We start from the raw sequence: 12,210 nt of genomic DNA on the forward strand, positions 1-12,210 counted from the left end.
AGAAACAGGCTTGGGGACACTTGGCAGGGAATTCTGACTCTCTGGTACTCAACATAAGGTCTAGTTGGGCTCCAGGTGAACACTCCTCTTAGCCCCATGGACTTCTCAGCCAGTGGGATGGACATGGACAGGCAAGGACCATTGTCGTGACTGCAGCAACTGCTTAAACATTTCTGGACCACACTTTGAGTAGCAAGGCTGCAACAGACCCAGTTTTTGTCTGCTCTACATCCTCTGCTTCTGCTTTTGAAGAACCCCTCCCACTTCCACTCCATGAGAATCCTCCTCAGTCCATGTGATTCGCCTGAGGGTGGTTCCGCCCTCCGAAGACCAGCCCCTGCCCCAGGCCAGGCTGGTGGGAAGCCCTCCCAGCACATTGTCAGAACCATTCCGCATTTCCAGTGAGCATGGTGAAAATCATCCTTTTCCCCATGTTGAATCAGCCTGAAAATGATGCCATCATGGAGCAAAACAGCCAAGAGACAGTGAGAAAAAGGGCAGCCATGCCTCTAGACATCTCAGTTGTGACCAACAAACACCCTTCTCCCTGAGCTAGTTTGAAATGGGTCTCTTCACTGCCATGAACATTCTTCGTGTTGTTGCTCTTCGTGCAAATGGAAGATACAGACAGCAGCTGATTTCCAAACAGAGACATGGGAGCCTTTCCTACCCCCGTGATCAGCAGGAAGCCTCCTGCATTGAAACCCTCAGCTTCCACACCCAGGACCTCCCATGTGTAACTATTCACTTACAGCAACACTTATAATACCATGTACAAAGCATTTTCCAATGGCAAAGCCTCAATAGTGACAGATTAGATCCCCCACCAGCCCAGTTGGAGAAAGGAGGCGTGGGAGAGGGGATAGTTTAAAATACTTTTGAAAAATTAATCATTTTAAATTTGTTGACAAAACTTGTACTTACTTGATGAAAAGCAACAGTTCCATGCCCTGATCCTTGCTATCCAGCATCCTGTTCCCCAGAGGCAACCATTTCTAATTCTTTCAGCTCTTTCTTCTGGTTGTTAAATGTACGAGGTCTGTCTGGAGAAAGTCCAGCCATTGTTAATAGAATGAGAATGGTTTGTGCGACATCTATGCAAACCTGGCAGCCAAGGAGAGTGGACTGGAATGAGTATGTCCGAACAATGATGACTTTGCTACACTAGTCAGAGGGGGCAGTGGATGCCATTGAGTGAGCATGTGTACTGTGTGGCCATCACATTCAAAATGACTGAGCAAGGAGAGCAATGAATCTGCATCAAATTTTGCATTAAGCTTCAACATTCCTCCATGGAAACTACTCAGATGATTCAGAGGCCCACAGCTATGAACAACTGGTGATTGGCAGCTTCATCACAACAACACGCCTGCTTATACATCACGTCTCCTGCAGAGTGTTTTGGTGAAACATCAATTCACCCAGGTGACTCAGCCCCACTATAGCCCAGATTTGGTGCCTTGCAACTTCTGGCTTTTCCCAAAACTAAAATCACCTTTGAAAGGAAAGAAATTTCAGACTATCAATGAGATTCAGGAAAATATGACAGGGTTACTGATAGCAATTGGGAGAACTGTGCGAGGTCCCAAGGTACCTACTTTGAAGGGGCCTGAGGCATCATTGTCCTGCGTAAAATGTTTCTTGTATCTCGTATCTTCTCTAATAAATGTCTCTGTTTTTCACAGTGCATGGCTGGGTACCTTCTGGACTAACTGCTATGTATATCTCTATAGAGTCAAGCCTTGGTAATCATAGATTCCCTATTTGTGAATTCCCCTACTAGCTAAAATTTATTTGGAACTACAAAATCAATACTCATGGCACCTTTGTGGTGGGCAGCAAAAAACCTGGGTCACATCGACATGCTTGTGTCCAGCTCCTGAGGTGGGACACCAGCCTGCCTTCTTGCTCTGACTCTCAGAGATGACCAGAGGAAGGAGGCCAACGGGCAGTGCCACGTGGCCGGCAGTCTGAATCCCAGCTCTGGCACCATTAATCACGGGCTGGCCTCAGCTGAGCCCATGGCTCTTCTGAAGCCAGAAACACTTCTGAACCCCAGAAAAATGTGAAATATAGAATCTACCAAATGAGTTGTTTCAGACTTCAGATTGTAACGGATGTGAGGTGCATGTGTGGGTGTACACGTTTCCCCAAGGGCAGTGTCCACGGCAGCTTCGTGGGACATACTCCCATGAATAATGTGAACTGATTGCATATAATATGTGTCTACTGCTAATTCTCAATTTACCGTTTTAGATGTCATATGTGGACTTCCAGCTATAACTGATAACTTACACAATTCCCACCTCCTAATACAGTTATATCTACATTAGCTTGTATTTTACTTCTTCTCCTGGTTATTTTTATAACCAGGTTCAACTAGTATACTAACACTATGATTGCTTGTTTATTGACTCGACCTCTTGGCATGTCATATTGTGATGTGAGGCCCTGAACACCCGCTAACGTTTGCCATCATCTTTTCTCCCTGTCTTCCACCCTGAATTCTGTCACTGTACCTTTGTTTGTACACTGTGGAGGTTGACTAAAGGGGTTCTTTTCTATAACCAATTGTCTGATTCTATGGCATCAGCTGGGTGTCCTTCAATGCAATTCACTGCAGTTCTGACACTAGCTACCTGGAGTCAGCAACAGACCCCACAGGTTTAAGAACTCGGTCCCACTGACCATCTTCACTTCAGATGCCAGCTGCAAGAAGTAGGTCCCCTGGTTACCCAAACTCCTGCCCTACTTGGCTACAAAGTCAGGAATTCCCACAACCCCACTCCCTCAAGGCTCAATAATTTGCTCAAACAACTGACAGAACTCAGGAAAGTGCTATGCTTACTACATCACTTCATTATAAAGGATACGAATGAATAGGCAGGTGATGCATAGGCAGGTGTTCCTAGGGTGAGGTGCAGAAGGGTCCCAAGTGCAGGATCCACTATTCCCCTGGAGATGGGGTGCACCATCTTCCTGGCATAGAGATATGTTCACCAATTCAGAAGCTCTCCAAAACCCATTGTTCAAGGGGTTTTATGGGAGTATCATTCCGAGGGCATGACTGTGGAAGTTAGTGATTAACTCAGTTTCTGGCCTCTCACCGCCCTGGAGAAGAGGGTGTGGTGCCGAAAGCTCCAGGGTTTTACTCAAGGCCCAGTCTTTCTGGAGACCAGCCCCCAGCCTGACCACAGTCACCACACTGGAACAAAAGACACTGCTGTCACCCTCACCACTCAGGAAATGAAAGGGTTTCAGGAGCTCTGTGTCGGGACCCAGAAGAAGACAAATACCTTTCCTATTATTCCACATCCACAGTGCTTGCATTCTGTTTCATGACCATAAGTAGTCTTATTTGCTTTGGTTACCGATTAATTTTTTAGCTTAAGTTATATTTCCTTTTTTACGCCTGCTTGCTTTACAGAATTTTCTAACTGACTTTACTTTTCCTCGCACTATTTCCCTTTACCATATCCCACATCGTTTCCCAAACTTCTCATAACATTAGGTATTCTGAGGTCCCTTTGGCCCCAGGGGCGTCCTCCGAGGGCTCTCAATTCTCTGACTCCACTTTTCTGCATTCGACCCACTGCTTCCTGCATCCTAGGTTTCCCTCTGTCTTGACTCACTCTCTTCTTTTCTGGAGCTCATCACTGCGAGTGTTTCTAAGACGGGATACACAAGAATCAAATTTCTGAGTCCTTGCACATCTGCAAATGTCTTCACTGATAGTCTTGCTGGGTATAGAATATTAATTTGGGATCCTTTGTAGAAACCTTTTTTTTTCTTGCTAAAGATGTTGGGTTTGTTTGTTTGTTTTTTAATCTTAAAATCCTTTTTTTAAGATTTTATTTATTTATTTTTAGAGAGGGAAGGGAGGGAGGGGGAGAGAGAGAGAGGGAGAAACACTCAATGTGCGGTTGCTGGGGGTTCTGACCTGCAACCCAGGAATGTACCCTGGCTGGGAATCGAACCTGGGACACTTTGGTTCCCAGCCCGCGCTCAATCCACTGAGCTATGCCAGCCAGGGCGGGTTTGTTATTTTTCTATGGTAATCTGACATTTGACAATGCTATGTTTTTGTGTGGCTATTTCTTATTAATTTGATGAATATAAATAACTCTTTAGACTGGAGATTCATGTTTCTCGTCTATAGGTGGTTTCTCATACTATTTCTGTGATAATTTATTCCACTCTATTTTTGCTTTTCTCTTATATTGATCCTCTAGGTTTCTTATCTTTTTAACTCATTTTTTCTGTGTTAAATTTTGTCATGTCAATTATATCTCAATAAAACTGGAAAAAAATATCCCTGGCTAGTGTGGCTCAGTGGACTGAGCACCAGCCTGCAAACCTAAAGGTTGTTGGTTCAATTTTCAGTCAGGGCACATGCCCAGATTGTGTGGGCCAGGCCCCCAGTTGGGGGCACGTGAGAGGCAACTGATTGATGTTTCTCTCACATATCAATGTTTCTCTCCTTTCTTTTTCCCTCACTTTCCCTCTCTCTAAAAGTAAATAAATAAAATCTTTCTTAAAAACTGGAAAAAATCAATTGAATAACTTTTTCTCTCTCATGTAAAGGAGGACTTCTTCAAGCATTTGACAATGAAGAGTTATTGTTCTTTTTATTTAATTTGTTTGGGAGCTCAGTGTCGAAGCTTCCACTGATAAGCTTTGCTTTACAGAAATTGGGTGAGAAGTTGGCCTTTATGTAAAAGTTGCCTTTTCAAAGGAGACATTTAACTCCCACAGAGTAGAGCCCTCTGGATTGTAGCCAGCTGGGTAGAAATCTGGCAGCCAGGCACTCACCTTAAATGTGATGGTGGGGGCGTTGCGTTCTGTGTCGAGATTCTCTGTTCGTTCCCTTCTTTCTGACAACACACCTCACTTCCGCTGCCTGTTGTACCTGGCATTTTCAAGTACCGAGTTTCTTGGAGAACACTCTGGAGAGCCTCAGGTACATCCCCATCTACACATACTCCTGGACTGTGAGTTTCACTGCCCTGCTTTATCACTAACCACTCCTTGTTCAATATCCTATCTTCGAGAAAATTCTTGAAATCTCGTACTGGCTGACGGCCTTTTTCCTGTTACCTTTGTCATTGTAGGTTCATACCCTTTTATTCCTACACTATTTTGTAGGGACTCGATTACAGAGAAGAGATAAATATGAGGAGCAGATCAATCATCTTTAACCAAAAATCAATAGACTAAGTTAGATTTAGAAAAATAGAGGAATATAAGCATTCTCACTCTCAGCATCCTGGATTTGTCAAAATCACACCTGCTACTATCATAATAGTCTTTCCTGAATAGGTGGTGTTTATTGAGCACCTACTAGAAATCATTCCAGTGTCTCTCAGGGCACCCTGAACCCGTATGGGGTTTGGGAGGAACTCACTGTGACATGTTCTTTTTCCCTCCTAACCTGGGTTCACCGAGGTGACAGTTCCTCTCCTTCTTTTATCCCTTACCTGGGAGCAAGAGAGGAGGGTGGGTGAGCATAGTTCTACCTCCCAGGGATGAGAGGCAACATTCTAGAAGTCTCGAATCCCTCCTGTTTCACAGAGGACACCCCCACTGTTTCCTATGTATTTATTACTCTAGTGTTTACTGAACATTTGCCATGCCTCAGGCTCTGTCCTCAATGCTTCACAAACATTGTCTCATTTCACAGGACCTTACGGGGTGGGTATTGCTACTCCCACTTTACAGAAGCAGAAACCGAGGCGCACAGAACACAGAAACGACAGCACACCCAAGCACATTCCTCTGACCTATTGTCAGCAGTGCTAGCAAGTCAACAGATTCCTCAGTCTCCAAAACTTGAAACACATTATGAAGTCACTGTCAAGGGGTGAGAATACTGGACAGGGTTCCCAAACCCTCACCCAGTTTGAAAACTCTGAGGTACAAGAACCATCAGCTGTATGTGGTCTTCCTTCCCTCTGCTCACTGCGAGGTCATGGCTGGCTCCAGGGCCGCGACCCTCCTTACCCTCTGGTGACTTGCTTCAGGGTTAGAACTTGCTCCTGTCCTCCTCTTCCCTCACCCCCCTCCTTCTCATCCTCCTGTTTCAAGTAATTTTAGACGTATAGACAAATTGCAAAAATAGTACACAAAGAACCTACACCCAGCTTCCTCTTGTTAACATCATGCATAACCAAAGTACAATTACAGAAACCAAGAAATTAGTGCTAATATAATACTATTAATTAATCTATTGCCCTATTCAAATTTCACAGGCTTTTCCACTGAAGTCCTTTCTTCATTATAGTATCCAACCCAGGACGTCACATGGCATTTGTCATCTCTGTAGTCTCTTCTGATCTGAGATAGTTCCTCAATTTGTCTGTCTCATGACCTTGACAGGTCTGAAGAGTATTAACAATTTATTTTGTAGACTCCTCCGATTTGGGTTTGCCTGACATCTTCTTATGATTAAACTGAGGTTATGCATTTTGGGCGGGAGCATCATGGAAGCGATGTTATTGCCCTTCTCAGTGCAGCGTATCAGGAGCTGTGTAAGGTCAAAGTACATTATTACAGACGATGTTCATTTTGATCACTTGGTTAAGGCGTCACCTGCATTTTTCTCCACCCTAATGCTACTAACTTGAATCGACAAATATTTTGCAGGAGATACTTTGAGACTACAAATATCCCATTTCTCATCATATTTTTACTGACTATTTTCAAAATTTGTTACCCATCAGTGACTCTTGCCTACAATTATTAGACGGAAACTTCAAGCACATCCTGCCTCCACATCTCACTCACTTTCAGATTCAAGTCATGCCTAGTGTCTCTGAGAGACCAAGTCTAGGAGGAAGGTCTGTGTCCTAGCTACAGGAAATCTTAAGAATTTGTGTTCCTGAGACTTTGGGACTTTGATTTATAGACTTGAATAATAACACATGGATTTCTACAAAGACAAAGAGGACTTTCCAAGGATGGTAGGCAGCTGTGAATAGGACTGATAACCCCTATAATCACCAAGATAAAGTGAGAAAAGCAAAACGTGGAACAATAGGTGTAGACTATTATCAACTGCATAAAAATCAAAATTGTTAGCCTGTATGCATTAACTATCTCTGGAAGTTTCTAGAGGAAACTAGTAACAGTTTTCCCCAGAGAAGGAAACTTGATTGTCAGGAGAGGTAGAAGAACTTAATTATCAGTGTATATCCTGTATAAAGCATTATTCTGGGTACCCTTTGATTGAGACGGACGCAAAGGAAGGGAAAGGAGAGAGGAAAAGCGGGAGGGAGGGGCCATCCTTCTAGTTCCTCTCATTCTCTGTGGTGACTCCAGCACCGCGGCCTCCAGCAAGGCCTTCCTCCTTTGCTTTGCTCTTGCTCGCTCTTCTGCATCTGCTGTGGATAGGTCAGGACACACCCTCCCCACCCTCACAAGCAGAAAATTATAGAACTTGCCTGGGCATAGAAAGTGCTCGTTATCCACCCAGCTAGAAAGGAGGGTGTAGCTGTAATAGGCACATTCTGCTGCTTTGCACTAAACAGACCATGTTCTCCATAAACACAAATGTTGCCACCTCTTAGTTGCCAGACTTTTAGTGTATTTATAAGAGGAATGCTCAATTTAAAAACTTACATTGGATAACACTGTTTTGTCAAATAACATTAATTAAAAAAAAACAAACAAACAACGCCACCCCATGTCTTCTCCCAGCAGCTTTTTCATTCTTTCTAATACAGAATTTTTTTTAATTCGGAGGTCTTATCCAGTGAAAGTGGGAAGGTGCTGGAGGGAGAAAGACACTTGTGCTCAACAAGCTAAAGACACTAGGACTTTCCAAGGCCCTCCGCTCGTCCGTTCCCTTTCTGTCCAGTGAACAAAGAACACGGCCACAGCTGCCGCCCAGCCGATCTACTCGTATTGCACATGATTGTGCAGACAAGGGAGGCTTCTCTTTTCAGGATACTAATTATCACGTCAGTTTTTCAGTAGATGGGTCTCTGGTATTAATTATCATTTTAATATTAGCCCGTTGAACATGAAAACTTGCAAGTCAAGAGACACAGCTCCTCTTTATCCTCCACCTCTGCTAAACTGAAGCACGAGAACTATCTGCTAACTAAAAAATATCTTAAAACGGTTTTCCAGAGACTACAGGTTATATTGCAGGCAACTATCAAGCTCTTAGCCAATGCTTCAAATCCCATCTCAAAACCACCTCCTTCCTGAAGACTTCGGTCACACTGCCACCGCCCTGCACTCCCAGCACAGAGAGGCGGACACCCCTCTTCTGAATTCCTTAGCATCAGAGTTACGATCTGAAGACAAAGTCTGTGCCCAGCTGGCCTGAAAGTTTTTGGCGCATACTGTGGTGTCTACTTCAGTGACGCAATGGCTGGGTGAATAAAGAAGCTGATTCACTGCTTGATTTATATATGTAGGTGAATTAAATAACTGACTCAAAGTGTTGATTCTACTTGCTTTTTAAGAGAAAGGGTGATTACTGCTTGTTTGTATATATATAAAATGTTGAAGTCCAGACCACACTTTTTTTTTTTCTTTCTTTCTTTATTTTTAGAGAGGGAAGAGAGGGAGAGAGAGAAACATCAATGTCCGGTTGCTGGGGGCCATGGCCTGCAACCCAGGCATGTACCCTGACTGGGAATCGAACCTACGACACTTTGGTTCGCAGCCCGAGCTCAATCCACTGAGCTATGCCAGCCAGGGCTTCAGAATACACTTTTTAGTCCACTTCTAGCCCAGGACCTTAGGAGATGGATGGTCTGGACCTGTTTCTCAGGTAGTCATTAAAAATACGAAACATAACACATCCAAGGACACATAACATGGGTGAAATTCAAAAACATAACTTTCAGCAAAAGAACCCAGACACAAAATAATACATATCCTCTGATTGCAGTTATATATGGCACAAAGATCAGCAAAACCCTTTTAGGGAGTCAGAGGTCAAGACGGTGATTACTCTCGGTGGGGAATGGCAGTAACCGGAAGGGGAGCTAGAGGACTTCTGGGGCCTGCTAATGCCCTGCTTCTTGATCGGGACACTCAGCACACAGTTGGTGAAAATTTATCAGCTTTATATTCATGGTCTGTGCTCTTTCATAAATAAATATATATAATAAAGGTATAATACTATGTGTGTGTATGTATGTGTGTGTGTGTTTATATATACACATATATATTTATATACATACACACACTATTTCAATTAAATCTTTTTTAAAAATCTAGGACAAGCAAAAGCTTAAAACAGTTAAATTCTTTGGCACAATCCAGGTATTTTCAACTAAAATAAGAAACCAAGTCGGTGTAAATACAGCCGTTACTACTTCAAGATCACACACAAGATTTTGAAGACAGCCTGTGCTCTATTCGGCGTGAGCAGGCTCCAGAAAGCAAACCTTTAGGCTCTTTATGCTCCAGATAAGGCATATTTGTTCCGTGGGTGTTGGCCTGCACGGAAGTGGGGTCAGATGACGTGGACCCCGTTCCCAGAGTTGACAAACTACTAAATTAGGAAATTCAGTTTCAAGTTTTTAATTACGGTTTAACTATAACATCCCATATTTGCTTACAATTATGAAATTTCCTTGTAAAATTAAATTTACAATACTTTCAAAACTACACTAATGGCTAAATATGGTGATATTCAAGAAAAAACAAGGATTCCAATTCTAAATTTCATAAAATTTTAAATTTTTTTTAAGTTGTTGTAAGCTTTATGTACTTGATGGAAATCGCTAAGGCCTGTATTATACTGCATGAAATTCCGTCATGGGATGGAGCCCATCCCTCCGCCCATTCTACAGGTGAGGGAACTGTAACTTTCATGTCTGTTTTATAACTAGCGTATCCTCTGAGCTCGGCTAAAGGCCTGGCATAAAATAAACACTCAACAGATGTGTGTAACAGGAACAAGCGGCGTAAATTCCCCGAGGTCACCCGCCCTCCACGCTGTCTTCGGAAAGAATCCGACGGGAAGGTGCGGGAGGGCCGGGTGGTGAATCTGCAGTGAGCCACTCCAGACTTCCGCGCGGCGGCGGTCCTCGGGCTGTCCCGGGGTCTTCCTTTCTGCGTATTCTGGGCGCCTCACCCTCCTCGAGGGTTTACCGCACCCTCTTACTCAGAGATGAACCGCTTTTGTTTCTCCCACTTGGCGATTCCAGGTCCTCCAAGGCTCTTTAAGGGGCGCGGTCGTCCTAGCCTGGGGCCCGGAGTCTCCCCGCCTGGCTTTCAGCGGAAGGTGGCCATACCTGGAGGGCAGGGAGGAGAAAGCACGACTTGAGTCACCTGGGCTCGTCTGGAGTGGGCCACCCGGGACCAGGAACTCTGTAGGCGACTTAAGGGGGCGGGATGAGAGGTCACAAGAGGGGAGCAGGGAGCGTGTCCCAGGTTCCCACAGCCCTCCTGCTGCCTAGCAGCCCTTGGACCACCCTTTGACCTTACAACGGCTGCGGAGCGCGCCTCCTCCGCCCCGAGCGAGACCCAGCAGGCCCGGCGCTGGGCGTGCCTTCGCCTGCCCTGCCGCGCGCCGGCCTCCGCCGAGCCTCTGCGGCCCGCGCAGGAGTGCACCCCTCTCATCTCGTCTGGCCTGGGAGCCGGCGCCGCGCCTGGGCGGGAGGTCCCAGGGGATCCTCGCCCGGGGTCCGCGCACTATCCTTGCCTGCAACTGCCAGCAGAGCAGCCGCAGCCACCGTGCGCCCTCAGCGTCCGCCCCCAACTCGACCTGGGTGGCCTCTAGGGGCGCAGCCCTACACGTGCGGGTCTGCGAGGCTGCACACCACAGGATCCGTGAAAGGAGGTAGGTGCCAAGGGACTAGAGCTAGAGGGGACGGAAGATCGGCTGGGAAGAGAAGCCGTGGTGGGTACGGCCGATTCCTGAAACCGCTGCCCCCTTCCTTTCCGCAGCCACTTGCATTTAAATAGCTGTTGAGTGAAAAATAAGGTCCTTGGCTTGCGACAACCTTCTCCAGCCCTGCGTATCCCGCCGCGCAAAATACACTGTCCAGCCGCGATTGCTGCCTTCACGGGCGCAAGGGGCAGGTTTACACCCATCCACCATGCTCCCGGGGGACCCTGAACCCTGCAGAGCTGGCAAAAGGCAGGCCTTAAGAAACGCGCTCTTCTCTGATCTCCAGGAGAAGCAAAGGAGGCTATTTCCCTTATCTACCAGTCAGCTATCATCTATCTAATCAGTCTATCACCTACCTATCATCCATCATCATTTCTGCCTAGTTTTCTGTCTGCCTTCCTTTTTCTTTCCGCGTCCTCCCCCCCCCCGCCCCCCGCACTCCCGTATCCCACCCCCACCCCCAGTGTCTGGCTGTCTGGCTGACTTTCCTTCTTGCATCTTCTATAAAGGGAAGGAAAAGGGGGGCTTCACCCAAGGAAGGCATGTCTGCTGGTGCCTTTGCTTCTCGTTCTGGTCTCTAAGGTGCCTTTTCGCGGTTGAAGTTTGCTGCTCTACTCAACAAGCAAGAGCTTGTTGCAGATGAGAAATTCAATCAAAAATGAAGGCGCAGAAAGATAGGGAAGGAATGTGGAGAAACCAGATTGTCTAATTTTAGCTTGGATTTCCTTCTAAGGGAGCCACTATCTGTTGCCTAACCGAGAAGTGTGTCGGTTGCTCAGGTTAGGAAAAGAGAGAAGACCTTAGTCTGATGCTCCTGAAACAGGCAGTAAGGACTCACCTTAAAGCACACCTTATTTTCTTTATGTGCAAAACATTTTAAATAACTAAGCCTCAAATCACAGCAGTTTACAAACTGTAAAGATCTTCAAGTCAAACAGCTCAGTGCCTTGTTAGGAGTTTGACTGTGAAGGTGGTATCTTCGTAGTTTCCTCACTGGGTAAGATTACGAGTCGAAATGCTTAGTAAAGGCTACTGAGAGTTTAGCTTATGTGGTCTTAAGGGTTTTACTTCATTTTGGTGTGGCAACAATATCAGGGATGTGTCCCAGTGTGGTGCTTAAGAATTTAAAGTCAGAAAGACCTGGATTCTGTCTGAGCTGTACCATCTAACTTGCTGTGTGATTTCCGGCACAAGTTGCCCGTCCTCTCTAAGCCTGAGTTTCCTCCTTGTTTAAGTGGGATTGCTGAGAGGATGGAGACAACACAGGAACAGTGGTTAACACCCAATAAGAGTACATCACCCAATAATACTTGATTCAAACAATACTTGAGGCTGCTGATGACGATTTGAATAGT

General features: G+C 45.5%; 1 protein-coding gene and 1 long non-coding RNA gene across 3 annotated transcripts in view; one reads left to right on the top strand and one right to left on the bottom strand.

The window, feature by feature from the left end:
- Positions 1 to 2,214: 2,214 nt before the first annotated feature.
- On the bottom strand, positions 2,215 to 11,527 carry LOC118496793. Its single transcript, XR_004899345.1, has 3 exons — positions 11,387 to 11,527; positions 9,198 to 10,256; positions 2,215 to 2,226 (listed from the first exon to the last, which is right to left on the bottom strand). It is a non-coding gene; the product is annotated as an uncharacterized LOC118496793 (long non-coding RNA).
- Positions 10,435 to 12,210, top strand: part of FERMT1 (fermitin family member 1) — a 39,390-nt gene continuing 37,614 nt past the window's right edge. The window contains exon 1 of one of the 2 annotated variants that reach the window (XM_028524124.2): positions 10,435 to 10,804. Coding sequence is in view for 1 of the 2 variants with exons in the window: in XM_036009573.1 (XP_035865466.1) it covers positions 11,664 to 11,681 (18 nt within the window). In the remaining variant the exon portion in view is untranslated. Of the gene's footprint in view, positions 10,805 to 11,592; positions 11,682 to 12,210 lie in introns of those variants that run through there. The other variant, XM_036009573.1, reaches the window with a different exon arrangement.

Source organism: Phyllostomus discolor, chromosome 9, assembly GCF_004126475.2.
Source record: "Phyllostomus discolor isolate MPI-MPIP mPhyDis1 chromosome 9, mPhyDis1.pri.v3, whole genome shotgun sequence".
NCBI lineage: Eukaryota > Metazoa > Chordata > Mammalia > Chiroptera > Phyllostomidae > Phyllostomus > Phyllostomus discolor.